This window comes from Cinclus cinclus, chromosome 3 (assembly GCF_963662255.1).
Source record: "Cinclus cinclus chromosome 3, bCinCin1.1, whole genome shotgun sequence".
Classification (NCBI taxonomy): Eukaryota; Metazoa; Chordata; class Aves; order Passeriformes; family Cinclidae; genus Cinclus; species Cinclus cinclus.
In genome coordinates this window covers 34655838-34683207 of record NC_085048.1, presented here as the reverse complement: position 1 = coordinate 34683207, position 27370 = coordinate 34655838, and the positions used below count along the sequence as shown (strand labels likewise).

General features: G+C 41.9%; 1 protein-coding gene across 1 annotated transcript; it reads right to left on the bottom strand.

The window, feature by feature from the left end:
- Positions 1–956: 956 nt before the first annotated feature.
- On the bottom strand, positions 957–25500 carry NT5E (5'-nucleotidase ecto). Its single transcript, XM_062488653.1, has 9 exons — positions 25177–25500; positions 20514–20736; positions 14946–15134; positions 10297–10494; positions 8646–8797; positions 5425–5533; positions 4428–4577; positions 2729–2929; positions 957–1145 (listed from the first exon to the last, which is right to left on the bottom strand). The coding sequence occupies exons 1-9, from the start codon at positions 25498–25500 to the stop codon at positions 988–990; spliced, it is 1704 nt and encodes a 567-aa protein (XP_062344637.1). The 3' UTR covers positions 957–987.
- Positions 25501–27370: the final 1870 nt, after the last annotated feature.

Sequence of the window (27370 nt, the reverse complement as noted above, 5' to 3'; positions counted from 1 at the left end):
AATGTACATTTAGCATTTAATCTGATTTCATACTCATTAGACTGTCTCTTATAACTAATTTTTTAAACACAGCTTTCCCACAGAGGAGGTATATGGGAAATTATCATAAAAGTAGGTTATGCTGTAAAAAGCCCTGTTACCTGACTATTTCCAAAGGATGCCAAAAGTACTGCAGGAGTCAAAGCCTGTATCTGACATTTTCTTGGAATGTTGCTAATACAGAGTAACAGGCAGCAGTCCTGTGCTTTGTTCTTTGGAAGAGGTATAAAATTGAACATATTTATATGAAATACAGTCACAGATCATGTTCTCACTCTAGATACAGTCCTCAGCTGGTCATATATTTAAGAGTGAAGAAGACTCAATTTGTTAAAATTGGTCAAAATCAAGGCAGCCTTTCCTTGCATTCTTTATTAATGGAAACTGTAAGTGTGATGTTTCTTTTTCAAAAGTAAAACAGATTTTTTAAAAATTGCCTATTAAACAGACCTCATGGTTTTAATGGCACTGGGTTTAATCCAGCTCTTTGAGGCATTCATGTAGGTATGATTAATATGACTGGAAGCAAAGCAGAGATACTAGATTGAATACCTTAACCCTGAGTGGAGATCAAAGAAAGGAATATACATCTATAATAAATCCTTTTCTAGAAGCCTGTTTAGATTGGGAATCAGGTTTGTAATTCACTGTCTAAAGCAGCTGTAAGAATTTGACAATTTATAATACTCCGTTTCAGTCTGTCCTTGTTTTATGATTGAGCAGTAAGTATTCACTGGAACTTGTTTCAGGTACCTGCTGATTCTGACCCAGAGAAGTCATGGATTCTGCCCCCTTGCCCTACACACAGTGCTCCAGTGGCAGCACCAGGTTAAACACAATGCAGGGGGCTGCTCACTGCTCATTCATTGTAAGGTGTCACAGAAGAGAACAGGTCTCTTAGGGCTTCATCAGTATCACCTCTCCTCCTGTATTCTTCTTAACAAAAAATCAAGTGTGCAAGAATGTTACCATGAACAATACAGAGATCAGGGTGAGACTTGCTTCAGTAAGACTTCCAGAAGAAAATTTTATTCGACCTTCAACTGCTGGGTAAACTCTCTTCATTCTCTGGAGATAGCGGGAAACAACCTCAATGTCAGGTTCACCTACAGAAACAAACAAAAAAACTGTTCTCTGCATCTGCCAACCTCTTGACCAAAATGTAAGAACTTGCCTAAATTCCAGTTTTAGCTCAGGAATCAAATTGTTTATTATGGTTTGCCATTCTGAATCAGCACACATCACCTGTGGTGGTTTGTAGACAGAATTTTTGGTAGCAGAAGTTGTATTTGTTTCTATTTTACAAACTAACAAATTATTTTTGTTTTGTCTGGCTTGTTTTGAATTTGTTAAAATGGTATTTTCTAGTCAGGTAGATTGAGATAGTCTCCCACTTGTTTGGGGTGTAGGGCTGTACACCTGGCAAAGCTATCGCTTATACTTTTTCAAATTTACTTTTTTAAGGAGAAGCTTCTAGTCTGGGCACTGCTTGTGTGCACACAAGGTTTTATGTGGGTTTTCTACAGTGGGAGACCCTTTTCAGTCACTGCTGCCAATCATACAGTAAGTCCCTTCTGAACCAAGCTCTTGCAAAGTGTAACCCTCCATCTTAAGAATAATTACAGTTTTACCCTTCTGTTGTACTGAAAGACTTTACCAGGACCTCACAGGTTCTTCCCTTTCTCTATTCCTAGTGATTTTTCTCAGTCTCATGGGTAGGACTTGAGTTCAGTGAAACCTGATTTAAAACAAGAGTCCTACCTGTGAGAATCAATTTTAAATTTAAACACCTATAGAAACAAAATATTGAAGTAAGAAAGGTCCAAAAGGAAAATTTTTTGAGGTAAAAGCATGCTTTCATCATGCACAACCAGAGCATACAAAATTGAAGTTCTGCAAAAATGTAGATGGGCTCCTAAAAGGTATTTTTTCTAAACACAGTACTATACCCCTTCTTTGTTTTCAGAAGTAATAGATTTTAATCTCAAATGTTTTTCAAGTTCCCCTTCATCCTAAAAAATAGATGTCAATTGTGCAAACACAGATTTTCTAACACTTTGCATGCAGCTTTAGGGGACCTTAAGCCAGCGTTATAGAACGCCTCTCTTCTGTGGTGTGGTGTCTGTAGCACCCTGCCTTCTCTTGCCTGCAGAACTCCCAGGGTCCCTGTTTTTGGCTGGGCAGGCTCATTCCCTTAGAGTAGGATGGCATCTTTCATCTCACCTTATGTTGTTTGCCTGAGCTGCACATCATTTAATAGTGGAGGTGATTATGCTCTCTTTCGAAATGCTTCTATTCAGTGTAAATTTTAAAGTCCATAGAAAATAGCACCTGTGTTTTTAATAGACTGTTCAGTAATGAGTACAAGTGCAAGGCAGTGTAAGAGGTACTCTCTGTGCTCTTTGCTGCTTTTCTGGTTTACCACAGTCTCAGAACTGCTCTCTGACCACTGCTGAATTGATAAAGATGTTTCTCTTTGAAACTTCTGTGGTTTAAACTGAAGAAGAATGGAATTGCTGCCTACAACCAAATCTAGCAATCCAGAGCTTTCAGAGTAGAAGCAAATTTAATCATTGAGTAAAGGCAAAAAGTCAGAGGTTTATACTGTAGAAAGATCTTTCAATTTTTGGGAATTGTTTGTCTGTTACACTGCTAGTGCCCATACTTACCTGGACTGTATCCCCCTTACCTTTACTATATCCCAAATTTTTGTCTTTCAGCATACTGTAGCCATCTCCTCCAAATAACATGTAGGATGGCAGAGTCACGTTGTAGATTTCATCCATCTGCAGTGGGACATAGGCTGGGACTCTGCAGGCTGTGCAAAGCACTTCTAAGCTAACAACTCTGCTTCCTGGGGCTCTGGAGAGATCATAGACCACGTGGATGCCTACAAAAATACACATTGGAATGCCACTTAGTGCAGTGTATGTTGAACACACAGGGCCAGAAGCAGCATTCTCCCTCTCTTCTTCTTTGCATTACTTTCTGTGACTGAGAGTTGTATCATTCTGAATTACACCAGTTAATGCCTTGCTCAACTTCTGAGCAACTTTCAAGAGAAACAAGAATTGCTGAAGCACTGTCCCACCTCATTTACTTATCTGAAGCCTGTTCTCATCACTACTCCACGAAAGGAAATTACTAGTCATGGGATTGGAATACTGCAAGATAAAAATACCTTCCCTTATTTCTGTAGTCACATGCTTTCTCATTTCCCTGGCCTGCTGGCCAAAATGACTTTTTTTAAGGCCAGCCAGCAAGCCTAACTTGGTAGCTATTCTGGATAATAGGCACTGTCCTGAAAAAGGAAAGCCAGACCAGGACTGTATGCTGCAGTGTCTCCTCACTCTAGGAGAAGACACATTTCTCACTGTGAGCCTTCCTTGATCAAGGCCAGGGGAGAACCAGGCCCCCAGGACAGCACTGCCAAGAATCTGCAGATGAGGAAAGCTACTAAAGGTCGTTCAAAGCACTGAGGCTCTTCCAACCCTGGCGCTCTTCCTGCTCTGGATCTTCCATCCCGAACCCTTTCCAGAGCTACTGGTTTTCTTCTTTTTCTGTGAAGAGGCAGTAACTAGAGCTTGTTCCTGGTTTACCTTAAAGGTACCTAAGAACATGGGAACTTACTGGTGAAAGTGTGAGACATGGGTTGTGTCTGTGGCATGTGAGAGATCACACTGTCAGGTTATATAGGATGAGAGGCATGGAGGGAGGGAATGCACCAGCCCCTGCCCTTGGAGTTTAGCTCTTCTGCTAACTAGACAATAAAATCTGCACTAAATCACAGAGAGAGACCAGGAATAAACATGACTGTAGCCTAATACACATCTGGATAAACATATAGGCAGCTACAATTAATGATATGAGTAGAATTTTTTTGTATTAACTGTTCATTTAGAAATTCCTGGAGCAATTCCATAGCCCAGTTGGACAAACTCTGAAACTGTCATCAGTCATTAGAGAACTGCACAACATTATTTTGATGAACTGAAATTCAGCACAGCTATCCAGTTTGGAGTTTCAGGTAGGCTGCCAGTTGAGATCTAAAAACTGGAGTTTGTCGTAGCTATTTCTGTATTACAGCTCTACTAAATTATATCTCCCTCTAGTTAATTGCAGTGTTAAACTGATGCCATTATGGGTTCAGGAATTTGGGAACACTGTCTGTGCTGAAGGGAATAGTAATGGCCTGTGTGCTACAGCAGCTCAAATTAAACATACAGGGTATAAACAGCATCTGCTCAGCCGGCCGCATGTGCAAGGCACAGGGCCAGGATGTATGGCCAGCTTGACATTCCATTCTTAAAAAAAGGCTTCCAGATGTAAGAAGGACAACAGGAGGGATAGCTGTTTTGGAAAACAGAAGAGGAAAGAATAAAATATACCTCCAACCTGCAGCAGCTCTCCACTTCCTTTTCCATATCTCCTCACACTGTGCTCAAAAGCTTCTTTCAGTGTGGAGCCTTTTAACATCACCATATCAAAACGACCTCCAAATGGCAAAACAGACAGCAAATCTTCCACAGTAATGCTACCTGGGGGAAAGAGACTTTGCTTCTTGTGGTTTTGTTTTTTTTTTGTTTTTTTTTTTTTTTTTTTTTTGTTTTTTTTTTGTTTGGTTTTTTTTGTTTGTTTTTTGTTTGTTTGTTTTTTGTTTACAGAATTATTTTCGGACTGTTTACCATGGGATTTTTGACAAGGGACATGACAAATACAGTTTAAGAAAATGAGGGCTGGTAGGGGTAAGAATCACATATATTGTCCCAAAGAACCTGCATCTTTTATTGTCTAGCAGGTATCAAGACCAATAAATCATAGTTTGGTGTAGCTGCATGTATTGCTATTAGAACAGAGCTACTAAAAGATATGGCAAACCAGCAACCTAAGATGAAGAAACACAGTTATTCATACTACATCATACTATTTCCAGCTGATTAAGATTTGCTCATATAGTCCTACAGAAAGACTTAGTTAAACTGAGAAAGCTGTTTGTTTTCAGGTTGCATTTATGTGGTTTCAGGAAAATAGAAACTAAAACCTTAGCATTCAGAAAAACCCAGGATTTACTTACTCTACAGCAGACTACAGAAGGCTCACAGCGACCATATCAGATGACCCTGTACAGCAGGAGACCTTTCTTTGTTCCAAGGCAGCAAGGAGAGAGGGAAATGACAAAAAGCATTGTGTACAAACAATGCTAGAGACTTCTGTCAACGTCAGCCTGAGTGCTGTTGTGCTCAAATGATGGACAACCATTTCAGAAAGTTTGAAGTCACTTCTAAACACTGTGCAAACCCCATCAAAACAAGCCCATACCTAAACAGGCTGGTATAATTTGATCCCTTCTTTCTGATAAAGAAATTAGCTGGTAATTTTACATACCATTAGTGCTCTGCTCATCAATGGGTGATCGTATCCCACCTCCATTCATGATGCACATTGAAACATGGTTCCACGTCTTTTTATCTGGATACCTGACATTCTCATAAAGCTACCAGGGGAAAACATTTAAACAGATTTTATCTTCACTTATTACAGGCTCTGGAAATTTACACCAAATACAGTCTGAGATTGAAAAGAGACAGAAAGGTGGGGGTTTTTTTGGTTTTGTTTGTTTTTTTTACATTATCTTCAGCCCCATTGTAAAATACTTAGTTATTAAAAAAAACCAACAAGTATTTTGCTTTTTAAAATTCTTAAAACATAAAATATATGCCTTTTACTGTAATGAACTCTTGGGCTCTGCCCTAGTCTGTGTGTCTATGGCATAGCCAAGGCAGGCCAACTGATCAGAGGAAAAGTGATTTTTTTTATTGGAATGACTGTGATAAAGACAGCTGATTTAAGCATATTTGGGGAACTGAGAAATGAAGAAGACCTTAAATACTGTTGTGCATTAAAATTGCAGGGAATTATGTTTTTTTTTAGCTTCTCTGTGGTTGATATTTAATATTTGGAATGGTCTTGGGTTACTAGAAAGATGTAGAACAGTGGAAGAACAGGAGATAGGCCTACTGGATCAGAAAGTCTACTCTGCACAGCAATGTGTCCACAGCAGTTCAGTGGTGAGGCTCTGACAAAATGCAAGGACAGGATAATACTTGCTTGTGACATCCTTCATAGTAAAGAAAATGGAGACCAGATAATTACTCAGTTGTATGAGGATGATAAGCCTCCAGTGTTAATCCTCAGAAATAACTGAGTGGAATGGGAAAAGGCTGGAATGACCTAAGAAAATGGGCTAAGAAAGTATGGACTGGTTTCTATACAGGAATAACTATGACTGTGAGACTCTTCAGTCTCACAGAGAGAAGTACAGGAAGCACATGACAGAAGCCTATAAAATGAAGAAGGGCATGTGAAGGTTGGGTAGGAATTTGTTTCTTTTCTCATTCAAGAATGATAAAAAGCCTAAAAGATTCAGAGAGGGTTGATGAAGATGGTCAAAGACACAGAAAAGCTTCTGAATGTAGAATGATGATGTAGACTTGGACTGTCTGACCTGGTAAAGAGATAATGGAAAGAAATACTCAAGAAAGCTATTAAATCATGGTGGATGGGGAGCAAGTGTTCCAGAGCAAGGACCACAAGTTATGCAGGCAGTGGGGAGCAGCAGGCTATGCACTGCCAGGACCAAGGGCTCTGCAGGATGTGCAGGTCCATGGTGGAATGCCCTCCCACCAGCTGCTGGGAAGGCTGGAGGCTGGCAAAGGGCCGTGGAGCCGCTCTGCAGGAGCTAATCCCTGCTGTCTCACTCCCCTTCTCCCTGTTGCTGTTTCCTGCCCTCCCTGCATGTTCCAGTTGAGCCAGTAAATATCAAGAGCCCACTTCTGCCTTTGGGGAATGCCTGAGCTGCAAACTGGTGGGAGACCTAGACTGATCTGAATACAGCAACTCCACAAGCTTGACCAGGAGTATGCTTGTCCCCTACCATCCCCACTCCGTCATTCTTGGAGACAAAACTTCTGGATGAATGATCCTGTCACCTGTTCCAGGTGGGTCACTTCTCTGCCGCACCCCTATGTGGAGTGTTTGTGACCTCTGACTTGCTGCTGTGTAAATGATTTTTGCCTCCAGCTTAGTTATCAAAGTTATGCCCTGAGGCTAGATCTATGCTTAGGTTTGTAACTCATAATCAAAGGATTGCAACTTCCCAGCCCTGAGCTGAGGCAGCTTGAAAGAGGAGTTCACACAGTACTGTTATCAATTTCACAGTTTTTTCACATCTGAGTCCCTTTAAAGTCCTTTGTAAATTGCCATCTAGGCCTATCAACCTTTTATTCTGAGATTATGGGCTACTGGTTGAGACACATCACTGAACTAAATGGACCTCTGTTTTGACCTAGCACAAACATTCAGTCTTCTGCAATTCTCAATCTCTCCATTTCTCAGGACAACTCTAAATATTAAAGCTCATGGAACAGGGAGATCTATTTTTTACCTTTATACCTCTGACCACATGTCAGCAGACAGGAAAGCAAGTATAGAACTGGTAAGGAAATGTGCAGAGAAATCTGTGTGTCTACTGATGGCTGCAGGTGGTTGTCTAGAGACATTCATTGATTGAAATAAAATAGAATTTTATCCCCTTAAGAAAGAATGTAAAGCAAGAAAATCTACAGACTTCTGAAAGATTACAGGTTTACTTTCTTGAAAGACAAAGAAGATGTTGCAATTCTAGAACTGTGCGCAGAATTCCCAAACATTAATCTGATTTGAAAATTAGCCCATGAACTAGAGAATTATTTTAAGGACTACAATAAGAGCAATACCATGGACTAGACAAATAGCTTTTGGGACATATCTAAGTGAAAACTCATGATTATTAATTGTCTCGCTCCCTTTATGGGAAACTTAATTTTCTGGAAAAAGTCACATTAGTGAATGTTTCTCCCTGAAACACTTAAATGAAATGGTGCTGCTGCAGGGCAGTAAAACTGTCAAACTCAGCAGGTTTAAAAACTGGAAATGACTTCTTGTAAAAAGACTTTTCTGGAGTTATGTGACTGTTAAAGCCCAGTAGTGCCTGTCAAAACACAGCAGGGGCTGGTGGCTCCTTCTGGGCTGGGGTGTTCTGTGCCCAGCTGGGTGCATAGCCTTTCCCACCCCCTCCTTGCTTCAGCTGGCACCTTTTACCCTCTTCAGGGGGACAGTTCCTGTCAGTAGCTTGACAGAAAATTACCCAGATTTGTTTTCTGTGCCAGTGCACTGAAGTGACAGCAAAGCCCAGTGAGTAATGAGAGGACAGAGGGTGAGTGCTGTGAGTAGGGGACAGTAGCAGGAGAGGGGCAGGGGAGCTGAGCTCTCCTCCTTGAGGGGCTCTTAGATCAGACTGCCATGTCCCTCCCTTAAAAGTGCAGCCTCAAAGCCACCTGTGAAAAAGCTGTTCTTTCTATGAGGCTATGCACAAAGAATAAACTACTGCTTACTCTCTATAGCAGCTTTCCTTATAGCCTCGCTTCTGCCAGGTCTTTCTAGGGACACAGTGGATATTCCACTGTTGAAAAGCAGGCACACAGCCCATGTGCTCATAGTTTGGATCTGGATAGCTCTGGAGTAACCCTTAGATGTAATTGCCAGCTCTAGTGGTGAAAGCATCTTACCACAGCATCACAAAGCAAATTTCCCATGTTACATTCTTGGAAACGGCATGCTTGGCTTGTGCCATTCAGGTAAACACTAGTTTTTCCAATCTCTTCAGAATAATTCCTTAGGTTTCCTCTCCATTTTTCCACTTCTTCCTTAATTTGCTCATCTGTAAAGTAATATAATAGTGTAAAATAAGCATCATACATATCTCATATTAATGACACTTAAGTGAATACAAACATTAGGAAAAGAAAAAGGTGTTCATGATTCTAAAAAGGTACACTTTTCCTAAAAGCTTCTCAAGCAACACGGCAGCTATATTCACTTCAAAAAACGTCTGTGAGAGGAGAAGGCAGGACAGGACAGTCAAAGGAATAAGCCAGTCCTGTGCCACAGCAAGGTTACCTCCTCTGTAGTTTTGCCCAGTCCAGTTCTAACCTTTTTTCCTGTTCTAACCTCTGACTGATGGACTTTCTAGTACCTACCTTGACAGGTGAAAGAATTTTCAAAATACAAGTGAGATTGGTCTTTGACATAGTTTTTTATTCTGTTTGTAATTTCCTCCCTTTAATGTTGTGCTAAAAGGAAAAATAGCTCAAATATCAATGTCAAGAAATAAACCCTTTATAGAAATTAATTCTCTATGCACATCTGTCTCTCAGGTGAAAATTTAATTATTTCAGAAAAAAAATGAAGATACCTGTATATGCAGACAGATGCTACAACTATTTTATATTAGCTACTAGTTTTAATCAATTTGCTCATATCTGTCAGCAAGAGCAACATTTATAAAATTATACCACCGACGTATCTGAATTTTTAGTTTTACTGACTTCAGAGGGAGAATGTAAAGTTTCATTACATCACCTCCCTACATTAATAGGTCACTGAGAATAACACATTAAATATCTCTGAACAAATAATTTTAAAGGATTTTTTTTTTTTTTACAAATACTCAGGTAGAACCTAGAAAGTCTGATAAAAGCTCAGAACTTCATACAGCAAACACTGGAGAAGAAACAGATTAGAAAACCAGCCCTGGGAAATTACAGAGGTGACAAAAAAAAAACAGTTAACAGAGCTCTGAGACTGTTACAAACAAAAAGTGACATAGAAACTCTTCTCCTCCCACTTCTTTAAATGTTGGAGAGTTAAAATGTTGAACACAGTTAGCACTGCATACAAGAGCTCAAGGGTTTGTATATTATATTTGCACGTAAGCAGAGTAGTTGGAAGGGTACTTCAAATTTTTCCTGGAACATTTCCACTTTCCTATATTGCTCTAAACTCTGTTCTGAAGAAATCAGCCTCTGGCAAAACTGTAAATTAGTCCTCATAATCTTTTAAATCACAATTACAGGACTAGCTAAAACAGGTTCTACAAAGTGGCAAGGTATTGTATCACCTGAATTCTTACAAAAGGACTTTCAGCGATTTTAAATAGATAAAAACACACTCCCAATGCATGCATATTCAACTGTAACACAGGCTGAACCCTACACAGAAGAGAATAGCAAGCTCAGAAAGCTGAATTCTTATTCAGACATTGTATTTAATATGACAAGCTCAGAAAGAAATCTGAATTCTTATTCAGACGTGTTTAACTTGTTTAACTAGAACTGTAGCAGAGTGCTGCAGGCAAACTCAAATGCCTAGTCCACATACCTTCAGGAATAGTGCTGTCCAGCAGAATGGGGTTTCCAACTGCTTCAACTACATTTCCTTTCTTGTCAAATGTAACATTTAAGTAACCAAGATATTTTCCATAAGCATAAGCTTGTACAACTGGCACCTTCCTCCCATCGTCTGAGTCAACCATGAATGGATAGGGGCCAGCTGGCAATTCAGTAGAGGGTGGGGTGCCTGCACAGAACAAGCATCAAAAGTGGGTCTTCAGCTCATGTGACCTTCAAGGAGTTACCAGAGTGACATTCCAAATGTTTCTCAGCCTTTAATAATCCAGACAGGATAGAAACAGCCATGACTGTATTGGACAACAAGCACAGATTCAATTGTTCAGTTATCTCATAAGAGATAATGTTGTTTTCAGGACATGAACTTAACTACCACAGTATTTAAGTTTTGACAGCACACTCTGCCATGACATTACCTCATAACAGAAACAAAGCAACTTTTCATTCCAATTACTGCAATCTAAACCCCTCACTAATGCAAACATACCAGCCACTGGATGAAAAGTTTATTGTTGAGCCTTCATACATTATTCTGCATCAGACAGAAAATAAGAATCCTAGTAAAACATTAATCAAACTTCTTGATCTGAAAAAGTCTAATGCAAAAGTCTACTGTTAATAAGCAGACAGAATACCTAAAAACAGTTCTGTGCATTTGTACATAAAGCAAGCTGATTTTTTTTGCTATACCACACAGCCTCCAAAATTTCAGACAGACTGCAAACCCTCTGCAAAAACAAACTTCGTTAGAATTAAAGCTGTGTGGTCATGGATTTAAAACTCCTATCAACCTGCAAAGCCTTGAAGGTGACTAGAGGTAGGACTTGGAAACAGATTAAGGCAAGGCACTGACAGAAAGAAAGAGATAGCTCAATTGGCCTAGGATACCACAGGATTTAGAAACCACCCTTTAGTAGAAAGTGGCAAAGAAAACTGGAACTGCACAGCACAACTCTCGCCTCAACGGTACCAGCCTTCTCTGTGCCTCCTTCACGTTATCTGAGTGGTGACAACATTATCTCAGTAGTATCTCTCCCTGATGTTATTCCTGTCATTTCTGCCCCACTGTCAGACCAAGGCTGCATAACTCTAAGAGCCATAATGTCCTGTGTGACAGAGCTCCCTCGGAGCCTGCTCCTTACTCCTGTCCCAAAGATGGTGGCAATTTCTCATTCATGTGTTGGTGAGCACAGGGCTGCTGGCAAGGCAGGGCCATGGGGGAGCAGGTGCAGAGCACCTGGATCCAGAGGAAAGCAGCCTTTTCACTTCCACTGCTCACAGAACGACTTGTTTCCTTCCATTTACAGTTGTTTATGTAATACTAAATCCTACGATAAAGAGCATGATAAATATTCCTACCAGAACTCCAATACGATGCATATTCCTCTCTAATCCCTCCTATTTCTCCAGGGAGAAGAGCTGCAACAAACTGCAAACTGAACCTAACTTACCACAGAACTATCTTTTCTACTTTCAGCCAGGCCAACAGAGTTGCTTTCTTGGAGTACTGCTTAACTACTAATTTATTTGGGGAAGAATTTAAGAAATCCTGTAGCTAATGAGGACTCTACAGGATTTATGCACACAAAAGTGGCTTTGGGGTTTTCTTAACTGAAGAAGGAATCCGTTTTTTTTCCCCTGTCCTTCTCTAGTCCTCAAATGAACAGAGCATTAGAAAGATAACATTATTCTTTATAGGCATTATTTTAGTTTATATCAGCTGTGTATAGTTTGTATACACAAGTGTATAGCTTGTCCAGAGTCTTACTCATTTCTTGCTTTCTAACAAAATAGTTTCTGATGCTGATACTTCCTTGCAGGATTAATTAGCACAATGACATCTTTCCCCTGTAAGATAGATGTGTTCCTTCTGAAATGCAAAGACTATTCAGTGCATCTTACCCCAAAGAATACAGCTCTAGAATTCAAGCTCAGTCTGGGCATGAGATGCTGTTTCATTACAAATGCACAAGCTCATACTGGGTGACTGATGAACATATAACACTTTCCTACTCCTTACCCTGTTTTAGCCAACACGCTACATTTTAAGAACATCGGTTCGGATGAAAACCAGGAAGTAAACTGCTCTAATCCCAAACTACCACTGCTGTTTGAATCAATTCTACAAATGAAATGCACACCTGAACAAGTCAAGACAATATTTGCATTACAACCTGTGGATAAACTGGAGATTGGCAAATATTTTAGAGACAGGTTGGACTAGTCCAAGATTAAACCCTTATACTAACATTTCTCTGTGGAAATGTCTTCATGGGCAGTATGTCTCCAAACCTCCATGACAGAACAGGCTAAACAGCTCATATGTCTCCACTGACACTGAGCTGAAACATTCTCCCAGATTCTGTTGCCAGTTTTTGATTACACCTCTTGATTTAAATGAGAGCTTGTAAGCTTAATGTATGCATTGAGACATGCAGAAAGATATTTCAAATCAGATGCTTTACTCTGCAGTGAAATCACCTCCACAGATGCAGCTGTTTCTCTGGGAATGTTGACTGATGGCTTTGACTCAGCAGGGCATGGGTCACAAATGCACTCATGATGCTCCTGAATGAGTGAGCATGTGCTTGGGATAAAAAATTATATACTCTGGCCACATTCTGTCAAAAAAAAATCATATTTTGACTAAATAAATAGATACTTTTGGTGTGTCTCCCCCAGACATTACTTCTTTATTTTTCTCACCTTGACAGCATTAATAAAACAAAAGTAAGACAGTTTTGTTTTATGAAAAGAGTTGAGCCCTTGGAAAAGGGACCAGAACTTGTTCTGAGCTGAGGTTTTTTAACCTGAAGGCTGCAGAGTCTCCTGCAGTGTGCTCTCTCTGGCCTTGTGAATCTTGGACAGCTTCAAATGGGGAGGGGTGGAACAGCTTGACGTAGTCTAGTCTGGGATGACTAGAGGTGTGCTTGCAAACACCTGCAGATCTAGACAGAATATTGAGATGTCTCAGCTCCTGCAGCACTTCACATCATGATTCCAAATTGCAACATGTGGTGCCTCTCTGGATCGCACCCACAATAGTATTCTGACTACTGGGGCCAGCACTATCAGGCACAAACTCTCTGCAGGCATTGGCCAACAAGACTGTACAAGAGAATAGGGATTCCACAGTGTAAATCCACAATGAATGCACACTTTGAATACAGAATCCATCCTTGTTTTTCCCATCTCAAAAATAATTCAACAAAATTGCAGTCTGCACCCCAAGACAAGACCAAGGTCTCTGTGAGTTGTGCAGGTCACTGTTGGAACACCCTGCTATGGGGTGTTGTGGAAGTTAAAGGTAGTCAAGAGGAGATGGAGTCAGTAAATGTCAAGACACCACTGCGGGTCTGGGGAGTCCCTGAGCTGCAAGTTGGTGGGAAACACGGACAGATTTGAGTAAAATGTCTCCACAGGCTCTTCCAGTCCCCTCAGCCAGTCCCCTTGGTCACTCTTAGACACATGGTATTGGGATGGTCCATCCTGTTGTTCATTCCGTTTGGCTACTTCTCTGCTGCACCCCTCTGAAGAGTGTTTGTGAGCTCTGACTTGTAGGTATGTGTGTAAATGCCTCCAGATTAGTCATCAAAGTTATTCCCTGAGGTCAAACTCAAGAGATATTCTGATCTGCTCAATGTATAACTGTGGCATGCAATCGTTTCTTTTTAACAAGTGAGATAACAAAAGGTGAGAGTCCAAATAAGACAGCAAAGGCATGAGAAACAGGGAAGAGATGAACAGGGAGAGGAGAGGGTGATGGACAGTGCAAACCTTTTAAGTGGTCAGGTTCCAAGGGTAGGGTACAGAATGTTATCCCTGTGACTAGGGCACATGGGAAAATTCTGAAAATTAAAGAAAGTTCCCATTATAGTCTCAACCAGTTATTACAGTTTCTGCTAAATTTAAAGAACTTAAAAAATTCAGTCAAACAGAACAACAAAACAGCCTCTCCTTTACTTCACACAGTGTCCTTACAATCTGGAGAAGGTAATAGCACTGGGGAAACTGCTGATGGTAGGTGTTGCCTAAAGTAGCATTACTGCAGGAGAAACCAGATCAGCAATGTTTATCTCTGGAATGACGTCTGCCTCTAGAGAAAAGAGGAACAAAGTCAGAGATTAAGAGATTGAAATAGACGAAACTTGGAGAAAGTGTTTTAATGGCATGCCAAATGGAGACTTATGAATATAGAATCAGATTACAGAGAAAATCAACACCAGCAGTTTTGAAGTCTTCTATAATTGATTTTTCTGGTTAAGTCACATACATGTTTAAAAGTAGACAACTAATTACTCTTTTATAGGTGTGAGCTTGAAAGAAATACAGTATGTTTAGTAGTAATTTACCAGTATTACTACCTTTGTTCTTCTTCCCCACTTTGTATAGGTCACCTTGAACTCCACAGCATTATGGAACCTCTCAGTGAGTTGTGGTACTTGGTGTGCAGAGGCTGTTTTGAGTTGGCTTCTTCCATGAAAGTTATGGACATGTACCAACTATGAACCTGGCTGAGTGCAGCCAGCAGTAAACTACATTGGTGAAAGTTCTCTGAGTTTAGAGACAAACAGTTTCAGGTTAGCTTTAGAAGCAACATTTTAGTAAGAAGTAAAATACCTGTGTAGAGAAATGTGTTTGTATGTCCTCCAATCACAACATCCACTCCTTTCACTTTTTGGGCAATATTTTTGTCCACAGTAAAACCAGAATGTCCTAGTGCAATTATTTTGTTAATTCCCATAGCAGTAAGTTTATTCACTTGCAGTTGCAATGCTTCAATTTCATCTTCAAAGGTGACATCATCCCCTTAAAAATAAAAATAAAAATTTACTTTAGAAGTACCTTAATTGCTAGTTAAAAATAAAGTAGCTGACATCAGATATATAATTGTATAATTAAAAGGACTTTGAATGGCAGTGCCTTTCAAATATCTTTAGCTGTTTCAAGTTCTTGACCTGAACTGATGTTCTTCAATCTCTATGGAGCACCTGTGTGCTTAGACTAATACAACATTTCTGCAACAAGCCATATATATACTTGCCTAGACTAAAGAAAGTTATAACTCCATAAAAAAATCAGTGACATCAATAGTAGGATCAGAAATGGAATGGCTTTTATTATTTAACTAGTGAAATGAAACTAAATGCATCAGGGTTTGCATATAGACACTTGTATTCTACTACAAAGTTTTTTTTTCTTCCCCAACTGTATTTCTTTGAGATCGTCTATCTTCTCCTAAGTTTAATCTCCCTTTTTACTGCACGCTCATCTTGTTCATTCCTTTATCCCCCCTCTCCCAAGGTTTTAAACAGCAGCTTCTTCAAAGTCCTCCATTAAACTCTGAATTGCCTTTTTATACAAATTATCTCACCTAAGGTGAACCACTCTTAGTAATACCAATACAGCACACATCTGAGACACCATCCTGAAACGACGGCGTAAGGAACAGAAAGTCTGGAAAGGAGAAACCTTTTCTGGACAAGGACGCTGGGAAACTGACAACCTTTAGAAACTGCCTTTCTGCAAGTTTTGTGTGCCTACTGAAATTACTCTAACACAACAAGCAGTTACATGAGCACTAGAATAACAGGCGTTTTTATCCTGGGCACAGTGGTTTGGGTTGTACAAAAGGACTTCCTATGTAAGAGAATAATTTCTCTGACAAAGTTTTAAGAATAGAGTTTATGGACAGATTCAACCAATTGTAAACTTAGACCTTCTGGTGAAGACAGCTGAGAGACTTTTCTACCAATTCCTCCTCTACCTAATTCCTCTCCTTCCTGCAGAGTTCTGTGATCAAATAATTTTGAAATATGCCTTTAAAATAAAAAGATTTATATTATTTCATAACAAAGGGAGGAGTGAAACGAATTCACAATCCACTGCAAAATGTTTCAGGAAATGAGGAGGAAGCTACTACAATGGAAGAGATAAAAGAGGGTTACATAAATTGGTTCAGCACCACACCCATTCAATAGTTCTGTTAGTGCCAGGGGGAATCTCTGTACTGCACATTGCAGAGTGAATTGTGCAGTGCATCCCCACATTTTCTTCCTGTGGACCTTTTCTCAGAATTAAAGAGTCTGAGTTAATTGAGCTTGGAAAAGACCTCCAGGAACCACGTAGTCCAAAACCCACTCAAAGCAGGATCTGAAAGCCAAATGAGGATGCTCAGGGTCTAGTCTGAGCTGGCTGAAATGCCAGTCTCTCTGGGCAACCTGTTTAATGGCTTAACCATGCTTACCATGACAAATTTTTTCCTTAACTCCCACCATAATTTCCTTTGTTACTAATTGAGTCCATTGTTTTTCATCCTTTCTCTTCCCCTCTGGGAAGTGTCTGTCCCTGTCTTCCCTATAAATTCTCAATCACCAGTAGAAGACTGCACTCTTAGCCTTCTTCTCCAGGCTGAAGAGAGCCACTGGTTTCAGCCGCTCTTTGCACGTCCTTGCATTCGACAGCAGCTGGGCCTGATGCAGAGCTGCCAGCAGAAAGGGAAGTGCAAGAATTGATCCCTGAACACAGGCTCTTCATGTACTCCTCATGTACCACAGTGGGCCAGCTGCACCCCAGTGGTGCAGGTACCAGTTCTGCAGAGAGCTGAGCTCTTGAAACAAAGAACAGGAACAAGCCACTAACGAGCTGTGCTTGTGGGCTAACGTCTCCCATGGCCAGTAGCCAGGTGGTGCATGACAACCAAACTCTCCTCATCAGCAGCAGCTCTGTTATCCCTCTACACCACTGCAGCCTACAAAGGTGCCTTACATTTTAATTGAAAACACATTATTATTAGTCTTCAACCACGGAATCATAGAATCCTCTAGGCTGGAAAATGCCTCTAAGATCATAGTCCAACCATTAACCCAGCACTGCCAAATCCACCACTAAACTGTGTCCCCAAGTGCCAGATCTACACCTCCAGAACTTGGTGTCTCCAGAACTTCCTTGGGCAGTCTGTTCCAGTGCTTGACAACCCTTTCCAAGAAGAATTTTTTCCAAAAATCCAATGTCAACCTCCCCTGGCAAAACTTTGAGGGCATCCCCTCTTGACCTGTCACTTGTTACTTAGGAGAGCGTCAGGTCCTTCTGTTCCACACCTTGCTACACCTTTTTTTCAGGTAGTTGTAGAGAAAAGGTATGAAAACAAACCAGCCCACTTTCATAATGAGGGGGGAAAGCAAGGCCCATCACATGCAGGTAAGCCCATCCCTCTCCCAGGACTGTTAGGTCAGGACAGGCAGACACCAGAGCTCGGGTGGGTCGTCCCACTGCCAATCCCCCCACCCACTGTTCTCCTGTAGCCTGCCTTGCTCTCAGAAAGGGTATTCTGCCTGGAGCTCCAGGAGCTTCTTCCACCTCTTCTCCATGGCACTGCACACAGCTTTGCATCCCAGTCATCTGAGTATTTGATGAAGCTGAGATGAAATGGGCCAGCAGGTTTGAAAGTTATACAGGGGGGAACTGCAAGAGCAATTACACAGTATTCAACTCTCTGAGAAACCAGGCCAAAAGCAAGATACTGCTTAGCACTCATCCGGTCATTTTTCAAAACAATCTGAATCAAAATGACTAACTTATTGCTCATGTCAATATTTCACTTCTCTTTCAAGGTATTAAGCTGATGCGGCATCCTCCTCTCTTTTTAGATAAGGTAGTTTCAGAAAAAACAGCCAAACAGCTACAACTGAACAAGGAAAAAGAACTGTCTGCCTGTTTAATATATTATGCAAGATTGCCATAATAAACTGGAATAAATGCAATTTAAAATTCCATTTTAGAAAACTCTGCCAAGTTGATGGTTTTAGTAAATATTTTGCTGCCTGTAGGGTTACAGAATAGGTGGGTTTGGGTTTACATCTTATACAAAAATAAATACACAAATAACTGTGTCTATGTGCCAAGTTATGAGTAACTCTTTCAGGACATGGAAAAGCCTGCAGGGCAGTCAGCTGAGACAGCTGTACCTAGCAAAACAGAGAACTTCAGAAAAACTGCCAATTGGCTGTAATCTATAAGTGTGCTCCCCATTCCTATGTTTTCCAAAAAGTGAAATTAACAGTACCTTCAGCAGAGATTAGTTGGTCCCTCCCAAAGGAAGCACTGAGATTTAAAGACTTTATACTCTGTTCAAGTCTTTTGATAACCTTTTTTTTCAGCAGACTATGAAAAGTACAAGTTGTAATTTCATAGCTGGGTGCAAGTTATTGAGATTTTACAATAAAAATACTTCCACAGAAGGCAGTAATGTAGGAATTCACTTTTCAGCATTCTCAAGCTTCCTGTTTGCCTTGAGAGTGCCCTAAGAATGTAGAGCATGCCAAAGCACACAGAGGCAGAGAAAACGGAACCATCTGGAAGAAATGTGTAGAAAGAAGCAAGGTGCTGAATTTAAAATTCACAAGGTCCCTTATTAATTGAATATAAGGAACTAGGTTGATAATTATTTAGCCACTGACCCATGTCTGTCATGATTTTACCAGCGTGAAGGATTGCTAGGTCATGGACAATATATAGTCACTGAGTTATATTAATGTGTCCTGAATTCATGTTTTCAAAGCTTCTAAATATTCCTCCACACACCGAGAAGACAAAGCAGAAAATGATAATAAATCTGATTGCTATAAACGTTGCTGTTAGAATTTTCTCTGCTTTTTGCTCAGTTACACTATGGGATATACTTCCTTAGGGATGCTTCAGCTCCATTTATGGAGCTAACAAGACTTCCCTTTTAACGTTGCTTTTTTATCTAGCTGTGGTCTCTTACAATATCTTGGCATACCGAGGGATTGGATATGATGTCTAAATGTTATTGGAAATGTATTCAAATGCTTCATAGAATCATCCTGGCACTATCTGGATTTTCACCTATTGTATTTATTTGCAAGAAAGTTACTTTGATGAGCTTGTTGCCCCAATACAGGTGTTTGGAAGAAGAGTGGCAGCAGATTTTATTAATCCCTAATGGAGAACAATATTGGCTGCCATTATTCAAACTTAGCATGACATCTGATGGTATCAACCCTCACACCCTCAGGCACAGGTAAAATTCTATTGCCTACACAAAATGCAGATCAATTTTCCTTTTTTTGCTGGGGGGAAAAAAAGACAGGAATCCCAAACCGCGTCACTGAAAAATAGAGGTGAGATCAATACATCTCTTCAGATGTCAGATGTCCATTTCTTGACAGATTAAACATGTAGCACTAGAATTAAAACCCACAGAAGGAATAGTTTTACATTCTAATACTTCCTCAAAATATTGAATATTCCTTTTGCCAGGAAACCAATGCACTGTTTCTCTATTACTGAGCAGTTCAAAGAGAAATAATAATATGAAGTCCCCTTTCAATATGAAAGTATTTTAAACCAGTGCTTAGAGCATCCCTGCAAGACCCAGGGAAGAAACTCTGTTTTTCTTACATGTTGGCTGAACTCTGAGCAGGCAGTGACTCATATCTCCTACAGCTGATTTAAATGTGTTTCTTATTCCACTAGACCATTTTATTTTACTAAAAAAACCAAACCCAAACAAAATCCTCATCAAACCAAACCCCCTGAAACGCTGGGAAAAATAGGCAGAAATTGAGAAGCCTTTTTCCTCATCAATTCTAATTTTACTCATGAATGAAGCAATTGTGGTAAAAGCTGAATGGGTGTTCCTTCTGTAGTCTAATTCCTGCAAATATTTTGAGAGGCTAAAAACATCTTGGGCAACTTTTGCTTCAAAAACAAGTATGAACCTCTCCTTGGTTTTGGGCATGGAAGAATCCAAGAACAAAATTTCGACACACAGAGAACTGTCACACATCACGCTACAGACAAGTTATAATCATGTCTTAATTTTCGTTTACAATGTATATATAACTTTAACAACAAATTTATAATGTAATACAACTTTAACAACTGAAGCAAGAATAAAAATCCCAATGACCCCATAGCTCTCCTGTAATCTCACTGACTTTCTGATATTCTCAGATATAGTCCAAGTCTGTGTGAAAGAGGGTTTTAATGCTAGCAAGCCTCTTGAAGTTTAAGAATCAGGCAAAGTTGAGTAATACAAGTAAATACTGATAAAACAGACTTCCCACTTTTCAGCTGACAACATTAATCGTTGGATTTAAAAATAGTAGGCAAATAACAAAATAGTAACAAAGGACATAAACTTACATACTAAAGAAAACATACCTGGCTGTGAAAGAAAAGAAGTTTCCTTCGTAGTGTAGCCAACAATTCCAACTGATTCTGAATCAAAATGAACTATTTTAAAGGGATGAACATATTTCATCATTTCATTTCCTAATGGAGTTTTCCCTTTAATATTTGCACTCAGGACAGTAAAATTCGCATTTTTTAGAAGAGGATCCAATAATCCACTCACACCTTCATCAAATTCATGGTTACCCAAAGCCTGCAAAAAGCAAGAAGAAAATATGATACCCTACCTCAAATATTCAGTGTAAACAGTCTCATAAGTTTTATACATGGTCTTTTTGAGAAAACAAAGTCTATGTTCTATGAAAGAAAACTTGTCTAAACCAACAGATTCCTGTTTTTCATGAGCACAGAAGTGGTTGGGTTAATTTTCTTTTTAGATGTAGGTTTTTGTTTTTCAGACTCTCTCACATGAATTCGGATGTGAAAGTCAAAATCCAAAACCTATTTGTTTGTACCACATCAAAACCCACTCATTGTACATCCTGTAGCTCTAAAAAAGAGGACTAAGGATAACCACAAAGGAAGACATAAATGTTGTGTATAGAAAATAAGTTGTTTAAATACTGAAGAAAACAAATATGGCCATTGATATTTAACATTTTCTTTAAATAAAAACTGCATTTTAAGAGTTTTGTGCTTGGACTACAGTTTTTAAAACATACTTACATTTCACTTAGCAAAAATTCTTCTGTGCTTTAACATGCAACAAGAAAATATAATTTTCTATCCATCATCAATATCATTACTTGTCTATGGAAGATCTAATGTTTATCAGTTAGGGAGAAACCCCAGAGACGATCCTTTTTGGGGGTGTGCACACACAGGTGGGTGTGCACCTAACACGGTGAAGCACCAAGACTGCCACACAAAATGAGCAGTCCTGTTTATTTATTAGCAAGGTAATACCACCAAGATGAGAATGTCTAGCTTTTTCCAGGCTGGTTAAGGACTTACCTCAAGGGAAATTTCTCCACTTGCCCCTTTTTCATGCTCAGCCTAAGTGGCCACATGCCTGTGCTTGCAAGTTTGGTGATAAATCAGCAAAACCTCCATAGATGCAGAAGCACAACACACGCAAGGACTTTGTAGCATATTTAGGTATTAGGCAAGGAAAAGACGTATCCACAGAAACACAGTAATTGTGTAACCTGGTACGTAATAAATTTGTATGAGGTTTCAGGTTGCAGCTCGAGCAAAGCACCTAAGAGGTATCAAAGCCAATGGGCCAACTCTTCTAGGCAAAAGTGTGCTCTTAATTTAATTCTGAGATTAAGTGGGGAAAGATGCATCCATCATCTCAGAAGGTTTATGTACCCTTCTGTCCCAGTTTTTATTCTCCAAATGGATATATTAACCCTGATCACGTTCCAAACCAGCCAGGACCTTGAAGCCACCACATGTCTGGGAGCTCAGTATTTCAATCGTTTGGCAGTGTCTTTCTTTTGGGACAGACTGACTCCTTTTGTCCTCACAGGCAGGTAATCAATGTCTCTGTGAAATTTCAGGATATCAGCACCAACTTGCACTGGAAACCAGCTGATCCTGCTGACACTGGAGAGAACACTACTCACACCCCTGGGAAGGAGCCAAATTGTTAGTGTGCTACTGCAGCACTTTCCAAAAGGACCAAGAACTATCTTTAAAAAAATCCTGACTTGGGAAGACACAATGCACTCCCACTATGTTCCATTTCTAACTATTCTAATTACAATCTAACCTCCTGTTAAAAAAAAAAAAAAGGGAAAAAAAAGGAGAAGACATCCATCTTGATGCCATCTGGATGTTCTGAAAAGATACCTATGGACTGGTAGAGTATATCAGAATGGCAAAAAGCTCTTTCCTTTTGGCTAGTGCACATGCCCTTTGTTCCTCCTAAATATGCAATTAAACCCCAACAAAAACGGTTGCAAATGAATTAAGAAATTGAGTGGGATATAACTGCCAACATTTTGTTGTGGGGGAAAAAACCCCAAAACCCTAACCCAACCAACCAGTTAGGAAAGACTGTTTATCTTGGCTTTGTGTCTTGCATTCAGATTATTTCATGTCCATTAGGACACTAGCTTTAATCAAAACTTTCCCCACGGTGTGGGTGGTTACAAAGTTGTTAATGAGAAATCACCGGTGGCTGGTAGTACAGTTTTACTTTTGATGCTACTCCTCTGAGGAGGAAAATGGGCATCATTGTGGGCACCTATATTCTACCTAACTGCCCTTACACCCAGAGCTCCTGAGACTCTGCACCTGTGCAATATCACTTCACCAAATCTGAATCTGTTGGCCAGTGTAACTGTAAGTCACAAGGGGGAATAAACAGAAATATTCATGCACACAGCATGTGATTATATAATCCTTTTTTTTCACAAGGAGCAAGTCTAAAAATATTTCAAAAATCAGAATACATATAAATTAAATTAACAGAAGGATGCAACTTAAAAATAAAGCTAGAAGACTTCTTTCACCTCTCCAATTACTGCCTTTGAGGAATTTAAATTGGATTTTAGTCTTAATTACACCAGAAAAAAAGACTAGTTCCATGAAAAATTTTGGAAGGTGAAGAAACAGGAGAAAACAGACTGGAGGTAATAACAGGTATAAATGAGGAAAAGGTAAACTTAAAAAAGGAAACCTCTCCCATTTGTGGAGAAAACCTCTAATGCTTCTAGGCTGCCCTAAATCCTCCTATGGCTCCTGCCCGCATCCTGTAACAACTTCAATGACTCATGCTCTCTCCTTCATCCTGTTTGTAATCCTAGTGCTGCAGCTCACTTCTAAACATTTCAGCAATCCCCACCCCTTCTGTCAGGGATGTGACTTCCCAAATTTTGCTTAAAGAAACTCTAGCTCACCCCTCTCAGAGCGGTTCCTACCTTGCTCCGTGTGCCCCCACCCAGCCACCATCCCCACTGCACGGCCCCCCGGCACGGTCCATAGACAAGCTGCAGCACTGCCTGGCCCTCGGCATCTGTTCCTCAGGCTCTTTGGGAGCAGAGAAAGACTGGGAACCTACAGAACGTTTAGCACCTATCCTGTCACCTTCTATTCAAATTATAACAAGCGGCACCTCAACAGAGAACAAGTGGTTGACTACTTCGCCTAAAGCATTCAGATCTGACACAAGCCTCTGGCTATCTGCTATGGGGTGGGTTTATTTTTAAAGCTTATTCTGATGAAAAAGCTCATGGTATCTCCAAAACCAGGTGCTTCCTACATAACTTGTTTCTAAAACTTTACAGTACTTCAACACTGCCTGAAAAAATGTCTTCTTGTGATAGGAACTGTACAGGCTCGCAGGCTTCCCATGAACCTGTTATACCAGCAAGCACAAGGCAGAAAAATGATGAACAGCAGAAAGCTTTATGAATAAAGGCAGGAAAAACCACCTCAAGCTAGTTCTGCACTGTAGAATCCCAGGGTGCTCCGCAGCTCTCAATGAGGATGAGACCTGAATTCACACCTTCCTCTCCATCACCATTGGGAGGAAAGACCCTGATAATGTCACTTTCACAATTAGAAAACCATTCACTAGGGCGTGCGAACGGGGAGCAGCATCCCTCACAGACCTGTCTGGTGCTTAGCCTAAGAAAGTGTACTTCGGGCATGACCTTTCCTTCCACAGCTGCCCTGAGGCAGTGGGAATACACAGGTGAAAGCACAGTCCTTTCCAAACAAAGCAAAAAAGATGAAGACCTGTGATATGCCCAGAAGATTTTCCCCTCAAGCTGACAACTGGAATGAAATAAATACCCAGTCACTCTCAGAACAGCAATCTTGCTCAAACATGACTTTAATCTCTCTCCTTTCCGGAGTTGTACACAAACAAAGTAAGCCATTGCCCTGAGATAAAAGAACATGGAGTGACATCCCCCAGTCTCAGCCACAAATTCTACCTTTCCTCTCAGCACTTGCACGACCAAAAGAGGCAGAATAAAGATGCACGATTAGCATAATCTCAGAGACCTTCCTCACTAAGGCGTTGCTGAAGTCTCTGTGTACAAACACAACCCTTATATACCTATCATGACCCCAGCTCTGACCATACGACACAACCAGAGTGGGATTGATGAAAACTAAAAGCCTCCACTCTTTGAAATAGCATTGCCAACATGTGCCACCTGTCCCCTCCCCCAGGACCGAAGCAGGACAAGCCGCGAGCCTCAAGCAGAGTTAGCTCCTCTGGCACAGACCAGACTCTTGGCCTGGCTTTTGCTGGGGTCATCTCCATGGCCTGCCAACCCCTCTCCAACAGAGCCCGTCCAGCCCCTTGCGTGCCCCCGGGCCCTGCATCTGCCAAGGAGAGCTCCACTGCATCACTCTGTGCAGCCTTGCCATCATGTCCCGGTTTCTGGCTGCCCGTGGGGTTGCCAGCTCAGGACCTAATTCGGCCGAGAGACCATTACCCAGCAAATCACTTCCCTTCTCCTCGTCTGCCTCCCAGCTACCTTTGGCCACGATCTTAGCGTTACCTACAGCCTTTTCTGATGCGACTACACACGGAAGGAGGCGGCAATGAGAAAAGCCGGCATCGGGCGAGGAAAGGCAGGAATAGACCCAGCACCCAAGGGGTGGGGGGAGAGAGAGAGAGAGGGGAAGACCCCCACCGCGCGTCTCGCCGTCCCCCGGCCCGCTTTACCATGGCATCGTAGCGCAGGAGGTTCATGAAGTGGACCGCCTCCCGGCCCTTGAAGCGGGAGAACCACACGGTGCCCTGGTACTGGTCCCCGGCGTCCAGCAGCAGCACGTTGCGGAGCGCGGCCCGCTCCGCCGCCACCCGCGCCGCTCTCCGCGCCACGCCGCCGAAGCATCCCGGCGCTCCGGCCGCGCAGCTCCGCGGGCCCGCGCCCTGCGCCTCCACCCGTCCGTGCACGTCGTTGGTGTGCAGCAGGGTCAGCCGCAGCTCCGCCGCCGCCGCCGCCGCGCACAGCCACAGCCACAGCCACAGGCAGAGCCCCGCCATCCCACGGGGTCAGCCGCCGCTCCGCCGCACCGCGCCGGGGGTGTCTGCGGCAGGGGAGGAGGGCTGGGGAGCGGCGCGGCGGGGCGGGGAGCGGGCGAACCTCCGGGGACACCGCGCAGCCTGCGCGCCGCCCCGGGCAGCCCCGGGCTGTGACCCGCCCGCCGCCAGGCACGGGCTGCCCGCCGGGCGCGCCGGCCGCAGGTGCTCCGCAACTGCCGGGCGTGTGCGAGGAGCGCTCGGGACGCCGCCCGGGCTGCCGGCTGCGTGATCGTCGCGCCTCGCTCGCCGCTCACTCGCTGTCCGCCGTCCTCGGGGCACTCCGAGCTCCAGGCAATGTCCTGAGCCCGCGCATGTCTCAGTCCCCGCTGTCCCACCGATGTCAGCTGCTGTCGGGTTGGACACGCGCTGTCAGCCGGCTGCCGGCGGTCAAACGGGATGAAAATCCAGCCAGCCGAGAAAGGACAAACTCCAATGCTCACAGGAAGCCTTGGTGAATGTTTAGTACGCTGAGTTTCCAAGCCTTCGCATGGAAATGTTTGCCTCTCTCCTCCTCTTTCTCCAACGATGCTTAAAATAAAGGCTGCTATTTCAACCATAAAAAGAGTTACGTTACTTTTAGAGTTGATTTAATTAAAGCTCTAGTGGTTTTAGTGTAGATTCATGAATTGCTTTCAAGATTTTCCTTCCGTGGCTAAATGCAAAGCTCTTAGTTGTGGTTTGGCAAATGCGTGGTGAGGGGAAAATCTGCCAATGCCTTGAATAAACAGCTTGTTAGGAGTATAGCATGGAGTGCCCATCTCTTGGGTAAATCACACTGACTGCGGGTCCCACCTGCTCCTTTAATTCATGCACTCAAAGTCTGAGTCTGCGCCTTCTTCCACTATTAAACAACAAAATTATTTGGAGAAAGGTATTTTTTCAAAGTTGAAGTGCTGTCACTTACATACACTTCCTTGGAACTTTTGGACAATCACACATTGTAAGTGGTGACTGACAGGTCACTTTTTCCCTTAAAAACATGAGCTCCCCCACTGTGCAGAGAAGTGGTGGTTTCTTACAGCATTACAGAAGCTGAACGAGCTGCTGTCTTCTTTCTGCTGGATGATGTCATGCTTCAGTTTCCTGGGTACCCGAAGTCCAAGGAATGGAATCTGAACTCATTTGGTTTAGTTGTTTCCTCAGATGGCTGGAAAGTGAATGAACCTGTATTTTCTTCCATGAAGGCTAAGCTCTGCTGTCCACATGCTCCCATACGTGACTTGAATTAAAACAGCCATGTGGTATCCTGTTATTTCTCTGGTGACTGCACTGTGCACTGCCCACCCCACCACAGGGCAATCCTTAGTGGCATGAGCTGCATGCTAGCAAAATCTGGAGTTGTGCTTCCTCCGTTCCTTTTCACATCCTCTTTGGCTATGCTTTCTTCCTCAGCTGGCCTGTGCTGGCAGTCTGCCTGGGATTCAGTTCAAAGCCAGGACACATTCAGGTGTCCACAAGGAGGTGACTAGATGTGCTCTAGTTCATTTAAACTTTCACTGTGGCCAATGAAAATCTGGCTGGGACAGTCATTGGCAGTTAGAGGGATCTGGTCACACTAAAGTAGACATACTAGCTGGGATTCATCACTCAAACAGAGTTTGCTGGTTTTGCTTGGAGATCTCCAGGTTTCCCTCTAGTAAGGAGGATCTTGTGTAGGTCTTGTGGCATACCTGCCAGCCTCATATGGCAGAGGTCTGGGTGTCTGGCTGGCTCTTTTTGGGCAGCTGAGTGTCTCAAGACTGATGGATTGCTCTTTGGGGTGCATTCCTTGTAGTGACTAGATCTCAGCTGACCTGGTAAGTTTGAATGGCTCACAATATGTTAAAAGTAA